Source organism: Phlebotomus papatasi, chromosome 1 (genome assembly GCF_024763615.1).
Source record: "Phlebotomus papatasi isolate M1 chromosome 1, Ppap_2.1, whole genome shotgun sequence".
Lineage (NCBI taxonomy): Eukaryota > Metazoa > Arthropoda > Insecta > Diptera > Psychodidae > Phlebotomus > Phlebotomus papatasi.
In genome coordinates this window covers 54,463,622-54,487,288 of record NC_077222.1, presented here as the reverse complement: position 1 = coordinate 54,487,288, position 23,667 = coordinate 54,463,622, and the positions used below count along the sequence as shown (strand labels likewise).

Genomic DNA, 23,667 nt, shown 5'->3' with positions numbered 1-23,667 from the left:
AAAGTGTCCAAAATAAGAAACTGGACAAAATTATGAGCACTTACCCTATTTATTTTACAATTTTTTTATGGGATTATTTATGAGATATTTTTATAAGAGACGAATAAAACTTTCTCAGTATTCAAAGATTTTTCAAATGTATCAAAACTTGTTCTGGGTAGAATAAGAAATACTTTTCAATTAGTTCTTTATTCTATTAAAAAATGTTAGAAAACAGGTTCGATGTTGTTTTACATAAAACACGTTAAACAAGTTATTTTGCAACCTTTTAGGCAGATTGGATTTGCCTACCCATGAAATCTAAGGAGTTACCTAACCAATCTATAAATATTTTCTGAATTTGTGATTGATTTTTGTAATATTTGGGGTTTGTAGTACCCCTTTAGCAACCTGACTCTGAATTTTTGGAACAGAGATCATTATCAGAGATGCCTATAATACGGTTATCAATCCACAGAGTCGAAACCCTGGGCCTGCCAGTGGCATTTTCGAAATGTACTTGTGTGTAATTTTCATAAACTTTGACGCTTTTATCTGCTGTAGGGATTTCCATAAAATTATACAAATGACAACAAAGATTCTTTCCGGTGCTATCTCTCTGGACGATTTCCTTTGTTCGATTTTTTGTGAATTGCCATTTTAACCTAAATCAAAAATTAACAAAAATTACATTATTTTTATTATTATTTATCATTTTATCATCTTTTTTTATGAGTTTAAATGGATCATTGCAAACTTTAGAAATGTGCAAACCCACCATTTGTCTCTCAAATGATCTTTCTCTTTCCAAAACATAAGAGGATTAAAAGAAGTTAGCTGTCCGTATTTGACTGAGTCACTTTTGGAAAACAGTTATTTTTTTATATGAAATAAAATGAATTAAAATTTTTTAAAATACATAAATAACATCTATATCGATTACCGGCAGCTCATTTGAAAAAGAAAATTAAAAAAAGTATTTTTTCCACTTGATTTCTCGAACATAGATTTGTCAAGAAACTTTTGGCAGACACTGTATATCACTATTTGCATAAAACGTTTCATATCTATATTTTTAAATTTACCAATTTTAATAATTGTTTTTGAATTACTTATTGTATATTCGATATAAAAACATTTTCTACTTTTTTAAACGAATAATAACCGTAGATTGAAACAATGTTACGACCAATACAAGCAATGAGCTTTTATCTTTTGAATTGTTTGATAACGGGAGAAAGATTCAACTAATGTAGTTATGAATCAAATATTTATCATGTTAATTTATGCAACCGATGATGACAAATGTATTATGATAATGTCTTAAAAATATTACTTTACGACTAATGTTTCGGGTTTATGTTTCTAGGTTTATTTCGATAATGCCAAACTTTTCTACTTTTATTGATGATACTTATGATACTACTTATGATATAATATTAAAAGAATTAAATTTTCAATGTCTGTACACAAATATAGTCCTGTGACTTATAATTTATTAATAATATTTGTGGTTAAAAGTACTTAACATATGTTACACATTTTCTCATTACAAAGCTTCTCTTTCTCTTCCTCCCTGTGAAGATTTTATAATTATTCTTTGGTAGAGTCAAGAAACAAGAAAAACATTCATCTCTTCGAACTATTCAGAACTTTTCTAAAGATTTTCCTACACGTGTACCTATATATCATTGATATAGTCTTTACTCTCTCTGGAAGTGACTGAACATGAGTATGGAGATGATATACAAAGGCCACCCATTAACATTAAAACATTGTTCTTGTATTTATTCTAAACAAACCAACTATAGAGGAAAAAGTTGATCCTATTGTTAGCTTGTATACATAGATTCATCTTCTGTCTTTAGGAAAATGAGAAGTTACATAGGGATGAAACAAATGGTGAGGCACAGAACTGGAAAACAGGGAAAATCTCTTTAATGTGCATGACTTTAACTATATCCTCATCGCGAACAGTGACTGAGGAGAGCTTTGTCGTGTAGGTACATACATTTTACCACAAAGCGTACAACAAAAAAAAATGCCAAAGGGAGATCTTTCACCCTCAACTGCGTCCTGCTAATTATGCCAACTTTTTTTTTGTACAACAAGCAAAGAATCTTATCATTTTCTATCAAGGTAAAATTAAACACGTTTTGTGAAGACTTTGGTCATATTTCTTTCTAAATACAGGGTTCTCAGTCTCTTGGCTTTTTAACACCCACACTCCCTCGGAAAGCTTTTAAAATGCACTCTCTCTTGTTCGCGCTAAAAAGTTAAACAAGACGACAATAAATTATAAACATTTTATGTTCAAGTGTGCATTTTATACCACGATACATGACAGTCTGTAGCATTGGATTGTGATCTCACATGGAGATCGTGAGCTTTTGGGGACTTTTGTGAAAGACACCGCGCAACACGAGACTTTCAAGTTCAGAAATGTGTTGATTTATTAATACTCGATGGTGTCTTTTATTGTTAGATGAATTTGTGACCCCGCTTATGACTCAATTAAATCGTGAATTGCCAATTAACGATCATTATCGATGTTTCCCACATTTTTCTTCAATCTCATGATGTTTTCATCAATTACATCCTTCTCGTGACATCAATTAAAATCAGATCACCATTTGTTATGCTGAACACGTTTGGTGTCGAACGGAAACATATTGAAAACATATAATAAGTCTTTCTTTTTTTATTGACAATATTTTATCTGACTATGCGGAAGAATTGAGAACAGAAAGAAAAAAAATTAGGAATATTGAATTGATTGAGTATAGAAATTATTTGTGCGTGTTTAATTTGATATTTATCTTGAAATTGATTAAAACTTCTCAAGGAAATAGAATAAACACGGTGTCTATCTAAAAGAAAAGCCATATAGCACGTTTGAATATGCAGCTTTTCAGCTCCATAAAATGTATTGCAGATAAGATGTTTTCGTTTGACAATATTTTCCCTAAAGATTATACACCTCTAATTGAGAACACACATATGCATTAAAGGTGACAGTCAATTAAATCTTAATTTGTGGAAAGTTTCAGGCATTGTAACATGTTTACAATAAACACTGTTGTACACTCGGAATATTAATCCCGACGAATAGTACCAAAGCAATATCTCGAAAGTGAGTTTTGTCACGTCATATTGGGGTCCCTTTTGCAGGAATATTTGTATACAAATACCCTTCATATGTGGGATGATTTGGGTGGAAATCTGACAACCGATGAGCGACACACATCATCCATTATTTTCATCCCCACGCCCTTCCATCTAAAAACCATAAATGGCGGGAAAGCGCACGAAGGAACAAGACAAAGCGCCCCAGGGAAGAACTGCTGGTGAATGACTATGCTGGTGTGGCCAGGTGCTCCAAATATGAACGAATAGTCTTGTAGGGTTGTCACACGCTTTCATATTTTGTGGCAAAGACTACAGAGAAAATGCGTAAAAGGGCTCCAAAGGTGTGCTGGGGATACTCCGAGCTATAAAGAAAAAAGCACACATGACTCAAAGAGCTTCACACAATTTGTCTTGGAGCTCTCATAACTTTTCACAAGAAAGTATATTTCTATCGTTTTATATCCATGCCTCGATATCGCACGTCTCTTAACGCAGAGTGAGTGGTTTCTGTACTCAATGACGAAAAAGAGGGTGGCAAATGTCGTGGAAAATTTCGCAATATTTCACGCTTAGTTTAATTTTGTGCAATTTTAGAACGATTTTCCGTTAAAACCTCTTGAAAATATGTCCTCCTTCCGACACGCTGTTTTTAAAAAGATGAAAAATCCTTTGAAAAATATTACATAACAAAACTTTAACTATACGGCTTAGAGAATCGTGAAGTATTTTAAATTTTGTTTTTAGATTTCTAAGTTAAATATACAGAAAAAATATATGTAAGATAAGAGCGCCAAATTCCGACCAGCTTGCAATTCCGGTCACATTTTTTGTTCCTCAAATTTCCATGAATTTTTATTTTTGTATACTCCAGAGATTATACAGTGGAAAAATATCAAAAAATATCACTTCGGCGAGCAAGATGATCTGAAAAAGGCATTGGAAGAATTCTGAAAAGGCAAGGAACTATGAGAATGAAGGTGGCCGCAATAGGCCACCTATGCTATGTCTACATTTTTATTCATTTTAAAATGTTTTAGGAATGATTTTAGAGAAAATAAAGACGATAAACTGTCTACAAGGTTCCAAGCAACACTGATTATAAAAAAGTAACAAAAAAAATCATTTTGTATTAAAAATATGTGTCACATTTCAAACTTTAGACTTTGGCGCTTGCACGCAACTATGACGAAATTTGGCACACTTACCCTAACAATTACATGTAACATTTCTATATCGTTCGGGATCTTATATTACTTTTCATACAGCAGTTGGGCTTATGGAAAACTTTATTATCACGCCATACTGCTTTTTACTCGAAATCTAAGAAAAATATTTTATGCACTTTAACTGACTTCTAAAGAATATCATTTTGATTCTATCTGAACCAATTTCATTCTAAACCTCGATATTTTCGATTAAATGATTGTTCACAGAGATGAATATCTTCCTTCAGTCCTTCTTGTTTAACTGTAAGATTCTCTTAATTTTTACTTAAGAAAGTTCTAAAATTGAATTTTTTAAAGCTACATATTTAGTTGAGATGGGATACAAGTAGCTAAAAAAGGTTTAAATTACGTTACTTTTTTATAGTCTCAAATGGCTTAAGTGTATTTTTTTTTTGAAATAAATGAAATGTTTTAGGAATATTTCAATCTTTGATTTCAATATTACGTATCTTTTATTACCAATGAGATCTTTTTCAGCTCATACACAGAAATCCTCCATGGAAAACTTTATTTTGCATGCTTTAAAACGGAATGGTTTCCAATTCTGTTTACAATTCACCATTTGCAATTTTCGCTGATGTCTTCTGCCTTAACTCTATCACTAAAGCCGTCTCCCATTTTTTCCTAGTATATTAGACAGCTTAAAAGTAACTTTCGTTACTCTAATAACATCAAAGTCACGAATTCAAGAATCTCACAAAGCTAAATTGATCTACCACAGGTTACTTATCTCAAATATGTTTTATTTTAATGCGTACTAAATCATCATTCTGAAGAAAAATTTAATTTAAGAAAAAAAAATTAAGAATTAGATCAAACTCCTGTAAACATTTGGATTTAAATATTTCTGCATTTGAACATTTTTTTTGTAAATTTTCAAATAAAATATTAGAAGTCTATTATAGTAAGTTTCTTTTCATTTTTGAGAATTCACTTTTGAGGCATCAATGATTTGAGTTTCAGTCTAAAAGAAGATTTTAAATTTATTTTTTAGACATCGTTAGTTTCTTAAGGACACATTAATTTTATTAAAATCATGGAACATTTCTAATGCCCTCCTAGAGAGGCATACGGCTTAAGCCGCGAGACGGCTTGGTGGCAAGATAATAGGAACGTAGTCTAGGGGGAAGAGACCTACCTTCGGACAACTCAAGCTTCGGACAAACCAATTTTTTCTCTATGTTATGGATTTCACCCATAGCTCTTTTCTAAAAAAAATTGAGGCATTGGACTATCTATTAAAATATAATATTATAACAGGCCAAATTCATATAACACATTGAAAAAAATGATTTGTGCGAAGCATAAATCGTCCGAAGGAAGCGCGCTTTCCCCTAATTGTTATTTTAATTATAATTAGGTGGAAGTGAAGTACCTTTGAATTGGGGCAGCTTTGAAACTGAGCCTTTTTCTTCTAGTTTTAAATGGAATTAATCCCTATCATGATGTAATTTAGCTTTGAAATTAGTTTTTTGAGCAAAATCATATCATAGTAAGGTCCACTTTATTTAAAAATAGGTGAAAAGGCCTAATTTCAAAGCCGCCCCACTACCCACAACGTTAAGCTGTCTTTCGACTTAAGTCGTAAATGTGTCCAGCACATAACAATCTTAAAATATATATTTTTTAAATAATTTCCCTTCACGTCAAACTAGGTAACAATCCTTAGTGTTTAAAAAATATTTAAGTATTTTAATAAAATTTCTGGTTAAAATATTACACTTTCGAAAGTGTAGGTATGTAGGCCCTGATGAAGATCCTAACTTAGAACCGACATTCCCAATATAATAATTTATTGAAGAACAATTGACAATTGACAGTTCTAAGTTTTGCGGTCTCCTATCATTTTTTTGATGCATCATTGAACCTGTGTAGGATTTTACAAAAATTTGAAGTAGGAGGAAGTGGCGTACCTTTGAATTAGGACAGCTTTAAAAATAGGCTTTTCTTCTATTTTTAAACGGAACTGGACCTTACTGTGATATTATTTAGCTTTACAAACTCATTGTAGCTTTACAGACTCATTGAGGAAAAAGTCAATTTTTAAAGTTGGATCAATTCAAGGGTGCTCCACTTTCCCTTAAATAACATGGTACGTCTAATTCTCAAGGAATAAAACCCATATTAACACAACTCAAAAGGCACTGAAGTCGTTATGGTGGAATGAATACTGAAAACCACCCTTATTCACTAAGGGTCGAGGAGACCGATGGGGTTCTACAGATTATGTTATTAATTTGTATTAACTCAAAATACTGTAAAATCTTTTATTAGAGATCTCTGATGTTTTGAATCTCTTGAGCACCATAGAGAAAGTCCTCAAGTCCTCGGGAACTTTTGTGGGCCGAAAATCGGTGAAGATATGAAAAAGCGTTCGTGGAACTGGAATGAGGAAAAGTTTTGTGTACCATTGTGCGTCACATTAGGGATGATAAAGTTGTTAAGAAGTGTGAAAGGCAAAGAAAAAGAGATCAGATTGCGCCAGGTTTCTCGGCCTAGTGTTGATGATGGTAATAAATAGGTAATTTCTTTCATTCTTCCCCTGGGTCTCGGATACTCGTATTGACATGTTATTGAATTTACTTCGAAAGTGAGGTGTGAAATGCATCTCTGAGAACCATAGCTTTCATCAGCAATGGTTGTAACTTACCCGGCCTGTAAATCAGCAATTCTCGCATTTTAATGTGGAAATACTTAGTATAAAATGAGCTTCTTATTTAGATAGCGAGTAAGTTATGACAATTGCTGATGCAAGCGGTGAAACATATATTGAATTTATTCCACCCCCTTTGATATAAGTGCTTTTCTGCTGCACCTGCATTAGACGCACAGTAAAAGTGGTGTACCCATTCAATTTTCCGATCAGGCATTTGATTGTCATCCCCATATTTCTTTGTGAAATGTTGCAAATGCGTGTTCTTGTGACATGAAGTGATGTATTAAAGTTTAAAAAAATTGGATGTATTAAGAGGAAGAGGAAGGGTTTTGAGGGAGTGAAAAAAATATGAATGCTATTCATACATGAGTGGATATATTCTCCGTGTCGTGATCAGATTGATTGAAAATTGTGGCCACGACGGATGCTTTTTATACCCGTTCTTATTGTCTACCTACCTGAAAAAAGTTATATGAAAAACTTTCCATCAATATTAAGCTAGAGTGCTGTATATGGAGATAATAATCGAAAATATTTTCAATTATAAACATTAGGGCTGACTAAATTGCAATTTTAACTTTTTAGCTCATTTGTATGTCTAATAAAATTCTCACAAAAAAAACTGCAATATTGCGAAAATTCATAGAACAAGTTTAGTAATTTAACAAACTACATTAATTAATTAATGAAAGTAAGTGTAATGAAGAAGATTTCTTTTAGTTCTTGCCCATCTGAAGTTTTAGCTGAGATTCTTTACATTTTAATAATAATAGTTTATTTTAATTCACAATAATAGGGTCATCCCTCTTACAATTGTGAAAAAAGAAAAAAAGAAAAAAAAATTACAAAAAATTAATACATCAAAATGAGAAAAAAAATGAAAAATAAACAAAAAGAAAAAAAATTTAGGCGATAATTTCTCAAGGCTCAGCCCGAAAATGCCGCCGAATAGCATTCGCAGAGTTACGGCTATTAGCCGGAATGGAGTTGTGAAGTACTATGCCCTTTACAAACAGTGTGCGATAAAGGCAGTCACTGTTAGATTTAGGTACTATAAGTCCTCGAACCCTTGCCGAACCCCCCCTAACCAGAAGATTCGATAGGTACTCAGGACGTCCAAAAAGCAACAAGTTGAACAAAAAGAGCACTGCTCTCATGTTCAGAAGAGAAGTCAGGTCACAACCAACAAATACATTGCGATGAGGAGTAATGTGGTCACGGCGATTTAAGCCGCAAATATACCTGACACAATTATTAAAAGCGACTGTTAAGCGACGAATTGTGTCACTATCCGCCGCGAAGAAAAGCTCTGCACCGTAATGAAAAAAAGGAAGAAGAAGCGCTCGCGCGAGAATCAAGCGAGTATCATAAGGCGTGATGTCCCGGAATCGTCTGAGGGTATATAGAGAATAGTTGACCTTGCGGCAAATGGATGTGGCATGATCAGACCATGAGAGGGTTGAATTGAAGATGATACCAAGGTTTTTGACCTGATCAACGTAAGGGATAATCTCTCCGTTAAGGAACAAGGGATAAGAAGTAGAGGATAATGATTTCTTTGAGATAATGATTGCTTGAGACTTTTTGGGATTCAAAATCAAGCCGTTTTACAGCTCACCCTGCACCTTAGTGCCTTATAAAAGTGAATTAACTTGCTTGCCAAAATTTTTTTGTTCTAACAAAATTGAGGAGAGCCAAGAAAATTAGATTTTGTTTTCCTTCCTTCCATTTGTCCATCAAAACTCATCCCTATAAATACTCCAATATTTAACGCAATATATTGTTTATAAATAAATGTGAAAATTTTTCTCGCTAAAATAAAAGGAAATGAGGAGAATGCGTGAAAAAAATGTCCAATTTTTTGTCCTATTTTTCAATAACTTCCGATCTCTAAATAAATATAGTCATGCTAAATTGAAAAATTCAATATTGATGGCCTTTACGCACCAGGAAAATTGTGCGTAGTTTTAGTGAATAAATAGGCAGACTGGTAAATTTTGTGATTTCAATTTAAAGTCGTTTAAAGTTTCATGTTCAATATGTCAAATTTTAAGTACTCCCATAGTTTAGTTTTCTTGTAAAACTCTGGTTATTTTTTAGAACCCTTTATTATAAACATAACAACTATAAATATTGTAATACTTAAATTCAAGAGGACTCAAATGGGCTGATATTGACTTACTAAAATGATTTAAATATTCACTGAGAATTTCAAATGTTTTTAGTGTTTCATTATTTTAAATTCATGACTATTATCGGTTTTATCAATAATATTTAGATAACATTTAAAATTACCACTTTTTGTGGGCTTCGAGACCTAGAATCTCAGTAAGTGAAGAACAAAATACTATAATTTGTATGAAATAATTTTATTTAAACTCATTTTAAAGTGACATTCAATAATTTATTGATAAATTTGGTAAAACCGAATAGGAAGTGAAGCAAGGCAGTGATTAATATAATAAATTCAAGAACACATAATATATTTCCGGATGTAGATGCAAATATTGGTAGATGTTCAAATTAATTGAATCACTAATCCGTTCGACTTTCTAAAACGGAATGTGCAAATTTTACATATAATTCCAGGAAGTCACTTAGGGATGTAATTGAGGGCATACATAACTTCCGGCTAGACAGTAATTTGGTATACATATAGCAACACGCAAAAATTGAGTTATTTTCATGGATCTATCTTAACGTTTTATCTAGACGCTGTGCCATTGGGAGCATTGTCAAAATGCTCATACCAATTATAGGCATGTAAAACACGATGCATCAATGCGGAAAATCCATTGAGTGTTTTATGGGAAGTTGCGGTTATGTTATTGGAGATATGAAATACTGTAAATTCATACAATTTCTCGCAAATTTTCACTACAAATCAATTTTGATTCATTAAAAGTTGTCAAGGTCTCTCCATCTTAGCTTTATCTACAGTTTTCAAACAGTTGGATGCCACGGAAAACCTTGTCCCATTTCATTACAATTACACATTCCTTGCAATTCACCTGAATTGGAGTAAAATATGAATTTTCACTGCATGTAGCGAAAATACGTGGAAGTCATCTAAGTGCTGAATACGCTGAATGATGCATTCGACTTGAAAACGATACCATATCACAGAAATGTTTTCCCAATAAATAAACATAATTATATAACATCAATTTTTGTTAAAACTTTTCTGTGTTAAAATGGAATTGTTATGGAAATATGATTCTGTTAAATTTTATATAAATTATTTTGTTTGCAAATAAATTGTCGCAAGTTCGTTTTCCAAGATTGAGTAATTTCTGTAAATGTTCATAAAAATGTTCATAAAATGTTCATTCATAAAAAAACACAAATATTGTTATATTATAGTTTTCTAGAGTTTCAATAACTCAAAATATTTTTATCCATCATTTCATGTAATATGCTTAACGATGTTTACAAAAAAATAGTGTCATACAAATTCCCTTTTCAAAGTTTCATATTACAAGATCTTATTAAAATTTTCACTATTTACTGGTTTTAAAAGTGATTAGTGATAAAACTTAAAATTAAAAACGCTAAGCATTTACAAGAAATTTGATACATATTTTAAAAATGCAATTACGAATCAGATTTGTAAGGTTTTATAACGTCAAAATTTTCCTCAAGAATAATGCCCAACGCACAATAACTTTTGTTTGTAAACGTGTTTTCAAAATTTCCTGTGAGAGAGAGCGAGATGACGAGATCTCTGTTTCATTCACTCTCATTGATATGTCAAAAATATGTTTACAAAACAAATATTATTGTGCGTTGGGCATAATGGAAATCTATTTCCATAAATGACAGGTTTTCCTACAAAAGCATTGGTAATTTGCTTCAATATGGACATAAATTGCTCTAGTGTGTAGAGCCCATTCGATTGTGGACGGATTACAATGATTATTTTAAAGTATCAAAAGGTGTGACTACATTACAGTGTCATACTTAAACTGTACATAGGGGAAATGCTCATAATTTTGTCCAGTTTCTTATTTTGGACACTTTGAAGATAACATTGGACACTAAAAATAAATTGATTAAAATGATGGATTTTTATTCCAATATTTGATGAATAATGAATTCTATCTAAATATGTGTTCTTTTTGGAAGATTTTAACACTAAATACGTTAAAATTTGAATATGATTTGAGTTGAAATTGCTTTGTTGAAAATTCAGTGTGAGCAATTGCTTACGAGAAATATGACAGAACTTCGTGGCTTACTTCAGTCTTATTTAGTTTTGGTGAAGTACTAACAAAGTTTGTTCGCTGTTTTTGAGTGATATTATTGAATATTCATTGAATATTGTGTTGATTCACGTTACTGATGATTTGTACATTTGACCTGAAGTGAGATTTGCCTTGTGAATTATATTTTTCGTGTGAAAAATGGGAAATTTTTTAAGACATTCACCAGTGAGGTGATGATTCTTATTTTGGACAGGTGTTTTTCTCACGAAATTTCGTGAAGTTTTAGCTTTTGTGATGACTAGGTTGGACAAATGCCTGGAGAAACAAAGGAGCATCATCTCTACGAAAGAGATGTAGCGAGAAATGCCTTGAAAGGCTCCCGGAAAGGTCAGGGAATGAGCGAATCCGCACGTACTTGGAGCACCGAAGTCAACTCACTTTAATGAATGATATGGAAAGTTTCCGGGCTTCTTGTGACATTCTACGTTTCCCTTACATGAACAGGAAGAGGACTTGGTAAGATTGGTTCATCAAATGAAGAACAATGGGCATCCTATTGAGGCGGATTACATGTCCAAATTTACAGCCAAGTTGGACAAATTAATAAACAAGTTGTCCAAAATAAGAGGCAAGGTCACCTCTACTTATCAATTCATTTTTAAACGTATTAAAACTAATTTTAATAAAAATAAGACGATAAATAGCTTGCTAAGTTTCTAAACAACCCTTCTGAAAAGAGAGTAACAAGAAATGTCAATTAGTATAGAAAATATCGCACTTCAAACTTGGAACTTCGATGCTTATAAGCAGACTCTCCAAAATTATGAGCACTTCCCCTATATATTTTCTTACAAAAACGAAATCGTGATTTTGTCATTGTATTTTAATTTAAAAGACTCAATCGATCACAAAGAAATAACTTCATTCAAGAGCTTTAAAAATATTCTGCAACATAAACAGATGTTATCAATTTTCAATAACTTTTTGAAGTATTTACTATTTTGTTACATAACCCAGTCCCCCTGATTATAGATAAATATTCTATTACATGAAAATGTTATTTTTAATTTTTTTCATTCGAAAGTTCAAAGGGATGCAAAGCGTCTCAGTTTAGTTAAATGCTCGAACTATAATCAATACTAAATATAATCCCAAATGTACTTTTTAGCATGTTTATTAGACAATTTCCTTTTAAGCTGATTTATTCAAAAGACAAAACAAAATAACTTAAGAGAAATAACAATTGAAATTCGAAAAAAAGTGATTCGTTTAACTCTTTAAGGACGATTGGGTCACCCGTGACTTATAGAGAAAATAATTTTTCCTGACTACCTAAATCTATTTCTTTTAAATGTTTGTTCATAATTGTTAAGTAAGAAGATTGTAGGAATCAGGAAAATCTTTTGCAAATCTTCAACTCTTTGCTTATTCAAACTCCAACTTATTAGTAAATATTTAAGGTTCACATTGATGCGAAGTTTACAACATTAATTTATGATTTTTAATATTATTATATTTCCATTTTTTAAGCAAACCCCTTTTGGGAATAGAAACTGCAAGACTCAAATATAATATTTTTCATTTATTGTGTAAAATTGTCATTTATATTGGTATTGTCAGAAAAATGTGTTAGAGTTTTCTACTATTTTTGTCCTTATCATTCATAAAGGCAAAAAATATACAGAATCAGACTCTGTTGGATTTTCTAAGGTTAGATGTAAGATATTTCACTGAGTTTGTTTATTGGTTTCATTTTTATTGTTGGTTTTCGGTCAGTTAAAAGTATCTCGTCCTTTAACCCTTTAAGGACGATTGGGTCACCGGTGACCCAAAAATGAAACTTTTCCTACACACAGAAAAATGGAAAATTCTTAAACAGAAACACCCAGGAATTTAATTTCAAATCCCATCCAATGAATGCCAATGCCTTAATTCTAAATCCTTGATCATTTAGTTTTAGTTGCAATTTGAAAATCCGTAGACATTTTTCATTTTCCAGCTAACGCAGAACTTAAGTTCCCGATCTCTTAACTTGAAAGAGCTAGGGATTCTAGCCCATTTCTTTCGCACAGAGCTTCTAAACTTAAACGCCTCGGGGATTCACGTCCAATTTAAGTTCCCAGGATCTTATATATTCTTAAATTTAGAGTCAACATTTTTCTGTGTGTACAGCCTTCTGAAGTTGCGTTTTGCTCTAAAAAGTCATAAAAAGTGATTTTTTCTGACCCCCGATTTTTGACCCTCTCGTCCTTAAAAAGTTAAAAACTGTTTATGAACCGTACATTCATATTCACCGTATATTCATCCTATTGGAACTGTTTCAGACTTATAAAACATTCCACACCATTCCAATGAACCTAAACTTGTCCACATAAACTGAAAAATATGCTCTCCAGGGTAGCTTAGCCAGGGTAGCCTTTAGCTTTGAAAAACTGTTATGAGGAACAACATGAGGAGTCGTATAATTGTTTTCAGATGAAAACTATTTCTGGGTTCATAATCGCTTCATTACCGGTTCAGAACCAATTTGAACCAGTTCAGACTTATCAACAATTCTAAGACTTTTTTAAAGAGCCCAAAAGGCCCAAATATTACAGCATTTGGTTGATAAATTCGCTCTCTAGATCTAGAACCTTTTTACTTTTAGACTTTGAAAAATCGTTATTACGAATGATTTAACGGTATTTTCGTATATGGACGAAATGTCCGCCGTAAAACATCCAAAAAACATGTTTTTTTTTTTGGGAAAGAGGAGAGGGGGAATAAGAGGAATGTTAATGATATGGAGGCCGACTTTTGGGGAGCCCATTAAAGGTCCAACCCCAAGTCGCTATCTCTAACCGTTTGGTCTCTAGGTGTCTTAATAGACAGATGGACAAACAACGTGACATTAAAAAACTCAAAAGTTTAGATTTCCAAAATGCTACTAAAAATATGACGACACCTTAGGGGGTAACAAGAGTCTGAATATATACATATAAAGAATATTAATATATAATAATTAAGAATGGAGGAATTATATAGACTGCTCTCTCTGTGGAGTTTGAGTAGTAAAAATCGTAAATAATCGTATGACGCGTTTTGGAGCAGTCCGAAAAATGTAGGAGAAATACATTATAAAGATCATGATAATAGTCCAGAGGTCGACTTTTGTGGAGTGAGTTCCCTAGGATTCCAAAAGTCTCTATCTGTAATCGTTTGGTCTCTAATCAAAAGGATAGGCTGACAGACGCATGAACAAACAGCGTAACATAATTTCTCAGAAATTATCTGATTCGCAAAGATAATGCTGAAGTGGTCCATGGAGACTGGAAGATGAAAAATTTGGGGGGTGCAAAAATCGTGGGATTCTATATATTGATTTCTCTCTAAAATTACTAAAGTTACTCACATTTTTAATCGGTGGTAGTTGTAATTGTATACAGAACCCTAATGGAAATAAATCGAATTAGTGATATGGATTATGACAATTTCGGGACTAATGTTAATTTGATTTTCTCAAAACTCACCCACTAATAAGCTTTATTGCGTATTTGTAAATGGTAGATGCAATTCCGCATGTTAATGCCACGATAATGAGCCTAATTCAATAATATCAGGACAACCAGTGCTCATTAAGTTCTTTAGTGTGAACATACACACACTCAATTCACTGGAGTGGATGCTCGGAAATTATGTTATTTAGCTGCAGAATTTCGTAAAGTCTACAGTTTCACTGAATCAATACATTTTCACAGAATATTGCACATATCAAAAACATATTTCGTTAATATTTAATAATTTTTTAAAGCTTACGGTGTGTATACAAAAACTCAGCTAATAAGGAAAATGAAAGCCAATTATCTCTTGTTAGTTTCTTTATTTGCATAAAATTCTACATCAAATTATTAATAAGATCTAATGAATCGTTTCATTTTCTTAACTTTTATTCTTTTCTTATTGTCATTTCAATGAGATTAATTTTAAGTTATACCTTTTTGGAATTTTTGTACCTTCTATTTCTCTTTGATTCTTCTGGCATCTTATTTGCGACAATCAGAAAATTTGATTTCTATGCCTAATGAGGACAAAGATAAAGTCCTCAGTGACGTCAATTCCACCCACACTTTTTAATGTTACCTTCGTTCTCTTTCTTCTATCATATATTTCTTTACCAATCTCTATTGTACAAGTGATACCTTAATAGCCTAAATACATCATTCACGTGAGACAATTAATCATAATGGTCCTTCTTTTTTTCTTACTTCTAGTGGAGAACAATTGGGTCCCCTTGTGGAGAACTCACCGGGAAATGGGTAGTTTGCCGAATTTGAATGATCTGTACCGGGAGAAGGAGGAGAAGAAAGCACGGGAGAAAGAAAGAGAATTGGCTAGAGAATTGGCAAGAGAACGAGATTTTTCCAGAGACAGAGATCGAGATCGTCTTCCTACATTTACCCATCAGGTGAGTCATTAAATTTTCACATCCCCCCGACAACAGCAATATGTATTCCCTTGTTTGAGGACATCCCTTAAATTATAATATACTGGAATTCTCAATTCGCACAGCGTGAACTGTATTGCAAGAACCTAGAGATTTTCCATGTAAAATTAAAAATCACAGGTAATATGCACGGGCAGTGATTTACGGGTGTTCCATTTTGCATAGAACATTCATAAATTTCAGTAAGATGGAGACGCCGGGTATTTGCAATTCACTCGCGCCACAATATATGCTGAAAAAGAGAATAAATGGTAGAGATGCTCACAGGGTGTAGAGAAAATAATACTTTCACAATCTTTTACCATAATTCAAAGGCTGAACAAATATTTTTTTTCTTATCTCTGAGGGTGTGCTATATTTAATTCCTCTGCCTTGATTAAATGAAAAATCTTTCCCCATTGCAGGCACCACTTCCGAAGCAACACCATAGACATTCATTAACAAGCAGACGGGTTCTACGAACACGAAGCTCAGGTGCAACTTATCACATTTGGGATGATCCCATGATTGAGGTGAGTCTTATCTCATGCTTAACCTTGACACTTTGCTCCGTTTTCCATTCGCTACATCTTGAACATATGTGTGGGATATATTTCTCCCAATAAAAGTATATATACCCCTTACTAAACACTTGACGAAAATGCACCGTCATCCCTAATCTACTGACGCTGGCAAAAAAATTGCCCTTGTCAGAGGGATGAGTCTTCTCTCCTTGTAAAATACAGCTCTAAGCTTCTTTTTTGTCTAAAGCTCGATTTCACGCAAAATTCTTAGAATCCTCACCAATAGATCTTAAGAAATTTATCGACTTTCAAGAAAAACGTGCAAAAAGAATCTCATCTGTGGCTTTCATACCGCAATTACGAACTTTTCCCGACTTTTTTCGCCTTCTTGAGAGAATGGGGAAAAATTGTGATTTTCTTATCGACAGTTCAAGGAAGAAAAATCTTTCAGTGTTAGAACTTTAAGACAAAAGCTATCTTATTCCACGATTTCAAAATTCATGAATTCTTCAGTTTGAGAAACTATAGTTAATCAGCACCAGACAGTTTCATTCAGTGATCTGAATTTGTTCTGGAACAGGATAAAATAGTAAAGCAATCTTCTAGCTAAAATCAGGTCCAACAGATTTACTAGAATCGCATAAAATTACTATAAATAGCGAAAAATACTTGTGAAATTTTCGAACTCTGATTTTAGATTTCAATCATTAAAATCTAAAAACTAAAATAGCAACGGTGTGATATACTCGTACATACACGTGGATTTATAATACGATTGATCCAGTCGCTCATTATTTGATAGATTTTTAGATTTCAAATCCATTTGAAATTGTTCAATGATATTTTAATATTGAATTTCAGAAATTTTCAAATATATATATGTTTATTAACATCAAGGAATAATTCGAAAATTTTAAGCAATAATCAACGTGTAAAGTACACTGAGAAAAGGTTGAGTCTTGCAAAAATACGAAATGAGTGTTATAACAATGTAAATCCAACAATTTATTGATAATAATCCTGTGATCGTCGGATGGGAAATTTCAGCCTAGAATAAAAAACTCTTCTTCCCAAAGCTTTCGGTGCCCTACGCACCTTCTTCAGTGGTCGAAAATGTCAGGTTTTTGGGGCTTTGTCTCTCTTGGGGGCCAAAGAGATTTCTTCATTGGGTACATGGATTCCGAATCACAACACTTCATGAACAATTCTACAGCGATATTCTACTTTTTACAATAATTTCACTGCACAAGTTAAACAAATTAAATGAAATTCTTTCTTTGGCTAATGACTCTCTTTTTCTAAATCCAACAGTCTAATCAACATACCCTTAAGGCGCCAAAAGTCTCAGGCTAATCCTTGAGTCATATTTAGCCTATAAGTTGGTAGTAAAAGATTAAGTAAAGGAAATTTATGCAAGGGATCTGTAATCGATGATACTGAGCACTCAGTAAGGTAAAGTACCCTTACTCGACCGGGTTCCTCTATTCGACTGGTGGGTAAATTTTTGAATATTTGATGGTAAATTTCATCAATTTCTATGAATTTGTCACTGATTCGTATTATTTAAAGAATAATTGACCTATTAATGTTAGATCATACACAAAATATTATAGCAAATATAATTAAATTGAATAAATAAATCTACCGGTCGAATAGAGGAACCGGTCGAATAAAGGGTACTTTACCTTATATGACAGTTTCCGATAAATTTATACTGTCAAATTTTTCAGGCCAAATATTCTCACTAATCAGCCTGAGTCTATTTGGGCCTTTAGATAAAGGTTAGGACTATGCTCTGGGCTTGTATCAACCCTCATTGAGCACGAACCCTATCCCAAGAATGGGAACTTGTTTCAGCATTTAAGTGAAGTATTTTTTGTTAAAATGTTGTTTTTTACAGATTTATTTATTATTTAATTTTCAATACATTGTATTATATTTTTTTCAGTTTCTTTATTTTTTTCTTTTTTTTAATTTCATTTTTCTTTTAATTTCTTTAACTCAAGATTCTTAATTGTGAGACACTTGCATATGCTGCACATGCTTTTATGAAATACACTTAAGCATACATATTTCTATTTGATATTTACGTGCGAATTTTGCTAAGAACGAAAATTATCTCGACTGAATTATATTCTTAAATCGAATACATAACTTCAGTCGAGAGTCAAGATGAAATTTTACATTGAGGTTAATAAAAGTGACCCACTGACATATTTTTAATTTAACATTAGGCTCATTATGTAAATATGAGGCTCGTACTAACCTTCACATCCTTTGACATAAACATGACAAACGTTCAGATAAGTCTTGTTGAGACCAGTTATGTCCTATGCACACTTACGACTTAAGTCAAGAGACGACTTACCCTAATTGTAATAAAAATACTCATTTGAGTAAATTCCTATCAGTTTCCGACTAAACTAAGCCGTCTCTCAGCTTAAATCGAGCGACGGATATTTGAGACGGAATAAAATAAATTTTGATTCAACATTCAAAAAAAATTTTAAGTGTAATATTAAGTCTCATTCCGTACGGAGTTTCATTCCTTTGAGGACATTCTCACAGTGTATAGACCTTGACAGACCTGAGGATTAGTCGAGAGACGGCTTAGCGTAATTATATTAGAAATAATGCTTAAACTACATTTCCATTATTTTTCACTAAGTCATCTCTCGGCTTGAGTCGTTAGTGTGTCTAGGACATATGCAAGGATTAGCCATAAAAACAATTAAATCCTTTCCAGAAATTTTTTTTATTTTTCTGAGTTATGCGGAGGATTTAAATTACCTAAAGCCTTTCTAATATTTTTTATTTGACCTTAAAATATTTTTGTAACAAACCTCCTAGCCGTTTGGTTGGTATTTTATTTTAAACATTATTTTACTTATGAGAGAAAGTGAATTTTCATTAACCAACTTTCAGTAAAACAGTTACAAAGCCAAAATTTAATTTCTTGGTGTGGACCTGTCCCATCCTTCTTTGTATAGTGGTTTTCTAACTAATATAAACGAAATGGGTGTGCTCTTGAAGAATAGGAGTACGATTAATTCCCATTGAAACTTCTTTTGTCCTTTTTATGTTCCTCACGTATGAAAAGTTGGTAAAATCCACATAATGTGTCATCATGACCTTTGTAGACATTTTCAGATGTGTATACGTGTGATGTCGTTTGTTTAGAAAAGGACCAAGAATTGAAGTAATTATTGTGTCTTATACTTTGTGTTTGAGGGCGTAGATTAAACTAGACTAGACCATTTTCATTATATCTCCTTTGATATGGAGGAATTTTCTTACAAAAAGTGCCGCCCAACTTGTCGCCTTTTTCTTCTTTCACCATGGCAATGTTTGTTATATATATATATATAATAAGCAAATTGGTGTCCTCACATAGGAATCATCAGTCTCAAGGCTTCACTTAATCCCACATCACATATAAACTTGTATCTTGTGTTCAGCATTATTTACTCTGCCTCAAGAATTGTTTGTTCACCGCCAAAAGACTTTAGAAGAGGCTTTATACTATCACTTTTGGATCACTTTCGTCTCGTTAAACTTGTGCGTCCAAACACATGAAATAGATATAAGAGAAAATCACTTAAGTCGGGCCAGAAGGGTTAGAGGATATTAATTCTGTGTGTAGAGACGTGACTAATAATTTCTTTTAGTTACGCACAGGCAAAGACACCAAAAAAACTTTCCTCAGCTTTTGCATTTAGTCGGAAAAATTGACTCTGGAATGGGACGAATGGGGTGCCCTAAATGTTGATGTTGCAAAACAGAAAAATATAAGACAAGTGAAAGAAAACAAATCAATGATAATAACAATTTTATTTAATTTTCCCATTTTGTCACCATCGAATTCAACCACACAAGAAATGATGCCAGCAATTCATTTCCTTACCCACATTTTGTCGGTTTTCCACGAAACGGGAAAGCTCTCCCCAATCCACAAGCCATGTCGCAATCGCCATATGAAAGAGAGAATATGAGGATGAATTTTCCACACAGTAAAATTTGAATATGTCCTCGATCTCTTTCACCGAAGCACTTTTTGGGTGAGTGTATCATTTTGGGGAGTATAAATGTGCGATTTAAAGAAAAATTCTCCATGATCCTACAGAGATTTAAATATAAATAGGATCAATGAAGACGAGTATAGACTCAGGCTTAAGGATTCACGAATAAAGAATTTCACAAAGTCTTTTTCACTGTAATATTTTGTTTTTTTTCTCATCAAAACGAAATAAAATTTCTCTTGAAGAATGGATTACAAATTCATTTACCGCAGGCAATGTTATACACTTCTTTCATATACCTAATCAGTTATCCATAATTCAAACACCTCCAATTTTCTCGCATATTTCAATGCTCTCTGGTGTATTCACGAAGTAACATTTTATGGACCAAAATCCCTCGAAGCAGTCTTATTTATTAATTCTCTGTTACATGGGAACAAGAGTAATGATGTGTAGAGTTTTGCATATCTAGAGATTGCTTGAATTTTTTAACAACGTTTTCTTCAAAGGAAAATCTCAGTGCTTGGATTTTCAGTGAAAACGCGTGACTTTCTATTTTTGGGATTCCTAGGAGAGTGATATGACGTTTTCCATCATTTTCTGAATTCTTATCCAATTTTAAAGTAATTTAATATGAACTCAGTAAAGTGTAATTTACACACAAATTCCTTACCAAGTAGACAAGGTAAAAAAGACTGATTTATGAAATATATATAATATTTTTGAAATATACATACACCTTGAAGTTATATCCGTGAATTTCAAATACAATTTAACTTGTTTCCTAAGAAAATAATTTGGTTTTATAAATATCTAAAGCTTTATCATTTGTACATATTCACTATAAATTCAATAGTAGTGAAAATTAAATTTCTTCAAAAGGAATTGCATTTATGTTATTTATTTAATTCTGTATGTTAACTGTATGTTAATTAATTAAATTCTCAATAGCGTCGCATTTATTTATATCCTTCACCTATTCTGGGTGATATTTTGCTTCCTTGACAGAATCTTGGGAATTTGAGGTTTAGGAAGATATAACGTAAAGACCTTCTTATTTATGTTGCCTTTTACGTCTTTTACATACGTAGAGATCAAACGGATAAAGACATTAACCCTTTAACGACGAGACACTTTTTACGGACCGAAAATCAACAATAAAAATTTAGCCGATAAACAAAATTAATGAAACGTCTTATATCTGACATTGGACCATCCAACAGAGTCTGGTTCGGTGCATTTTTTACCTCTACGAGCCATAGGGGCAAAAATAGCCTAAAAATTTAAGTAATTTTTCTGACTATACCAATGAATCACTCTAATGAAAAATATTATGTTTGAAGCATTAATTGAGGAGAAATATATAAATTGAAATTGAAAATTGAGTATTGTAGTTTCCTTTTCCAAAACGGTTTTGCTTAAAAAAAATTGTAAAAAAAAAAAATAATTAAAATACTTTTTCAATATTAGAATTTAATAATACGTCATTTTTAAGATCAAATATTTACTTTATAGCAAATATCTGTTGACTTGCAAAAAATATCCTAGATTCACTTAATCTTCTACTTTGGAAATATGTATAAACATTAAAAAAAATAACTTTAGGTAGTCAGGAAAACTAATTTTCTTTATGGGACACCGGTGTTCCAATCGTCCTTAAAGGATTAAATCTGTTTTTCTGTAATACTCCTCATTGATTGACATTTCAAAGAAATAGAATTTTGCTCCACACTTATAATGCTTTTTTTCAAAATTATCAGATTTATTTTCAAAAACGAATTTGTAATTCTGCTGGTCATCTAGTGAATATAAATATATGGGTCCCGGTCAAAATCCCAAAAGCCAAAATTCCTAACGGGTCAAAATCCCGAAAACCAAGCCCGAATTCTTAAAAGTGTCTTAGCTACTCTTACGATAGTACCCCGCGCTTGTTGGAGACAAAGGGAAATTTTCTGTGTCTTGGAAAATTATTCTGCACATTATCCTCCATATAATTTCATCCTTTTCAGGAGTTTGAACATTCGAAATTTTGGCTTTCGGGATTTTGACTTTCGAGATTTTGGTTACCTCCGATATATATACCTGTCGAACGCCCCCATTCGAAAAAGAACACTAAAAACTAAAAAAAGAACTCTTTACTTAGCTTTAAAAAGATACGCCAAATACAAGGTTTCAGAAGTAAGATGTTCGTTGATTTGCTTCTTCTAATAAATTTTAAGGCTAGGAATCCTATCTCAATTCTATTCGAAGAATTACTAAATAGACAGACTTATTGCTTAAGTCGAGAGACGACTTTTTTGGGAAACTGATGAGAATGTAGCTGTCTCTCGGCTTAAGTTGTAGGTCTGTCTAGCACATTTGTTCTATGCTTATTTGGTCAAACAATGTCTATAGAAGGTCTAGAAATCATACATAAATTACGATCTGTCTGGAATCGATAAAATATACACATAACTATATTTTGAAAAGCTAATTATCATGCTTAAGTTTAAAATTTGATTTATTGAATAATTTAAGTTTGGCAATAGGGGCGGTACATATAGTTAAATCAAGTCAAATCAAGTCAAATCATGTTCATTAATGTTTGTATGACCACCACTGAATTCTTATTTTTTGTACATCATAATAATTCCATTTTGTATTTAAAATCTTGAAGACTCATTATGAGTTGAGAATAAATTAAAAGAAGTTGACATTTTTATCGCCTTCTGCACTTAGATCAGTTAAAAGGGAGAAATTGAGAGAAACCATTAATGAACCACAAGGAAATGGTGATCTCATTGTTCTTACTATTAAATCACAGAGATCTTGAGCAGTGGCTCAAAAGTTATATTAAGATGTAAAAACACAATTTTGGACAGAATAAAGTAGACATCGAAAGAAGCAAGAAGTCTTCTTTATTTTCAACTTTCTCATTTCCCCGCTCGGAAATCATAGGGTAAGTGTGCCAAATTCCGGCCAGCTTGCAATTTCGGCCACCTTTTTTGTTCCTCGAATTTCCATGAACTTTTAGATTTTACGTACTCTAGAGATTATACAATGCTAAAGAATAACAAAAAATGTAGCTTCGACAAATGAGATGACGTGTAAAAGATATTGGAAGAATTCCCGAAGGGTAAGGAACTATGAGAATGAGGGTGGCCGAAATAGGGCACCAAAGCTATGTCTACATTTTTATTCATTTTAAAATGTATTAAGAATAATTTTAAAGTAAATAAAAACGATAAACTGTCTACAAGGTTCTAAGCAACACTCCTTAAGTAGAAGGAATAAAAAAATCAATTTCTATTAAAGATATTACATTTCAAACTTGAGACTTTGGCGCTTGCAGGCAACTATGCCGAAATTTGGCACACTTACCCTAATTATAATGAAATCTATTGGTAGAGTTGAATTCGTGGAATAATGATATTATAATGAGATGTCGGTGATTTTTTGCGCCACTGTTTTCTATGTAAACGTGACTT

At 32.4% G+C, this 23,667-nt stretch overlaps 1 protein-coding gene across 2 annotated transcripts in view; it reads left to right on the top strand.

Moving 5' to 3' along the window:
- Window positions 1-23,667, top strand: part of LOC129806975 (uncharacterized) — a 44,919-nt gene that overhangs the window by 4,267 nt on the left and 16,985 nt on the right. For both annotated transcript variants that reach the window (XM_055855915.1, XM_055855906.1), the window contains exons 2-3: window positions 15,446-15,639; window positions 16,083-16,190. In XM_055855915.1, coding sequence (XP_055711890.1) covers window positions 15,487-15,639; window positions 16,083-16,190 — 261 coding nt within the window. In that variant the 5' untranslated portion in view covers window positions 15,446-15,486. The remainder of the gene's footprint in view (window positions 1-15,445; window positions 15,640-16,082; window positions 16,191-23,667) is intronic.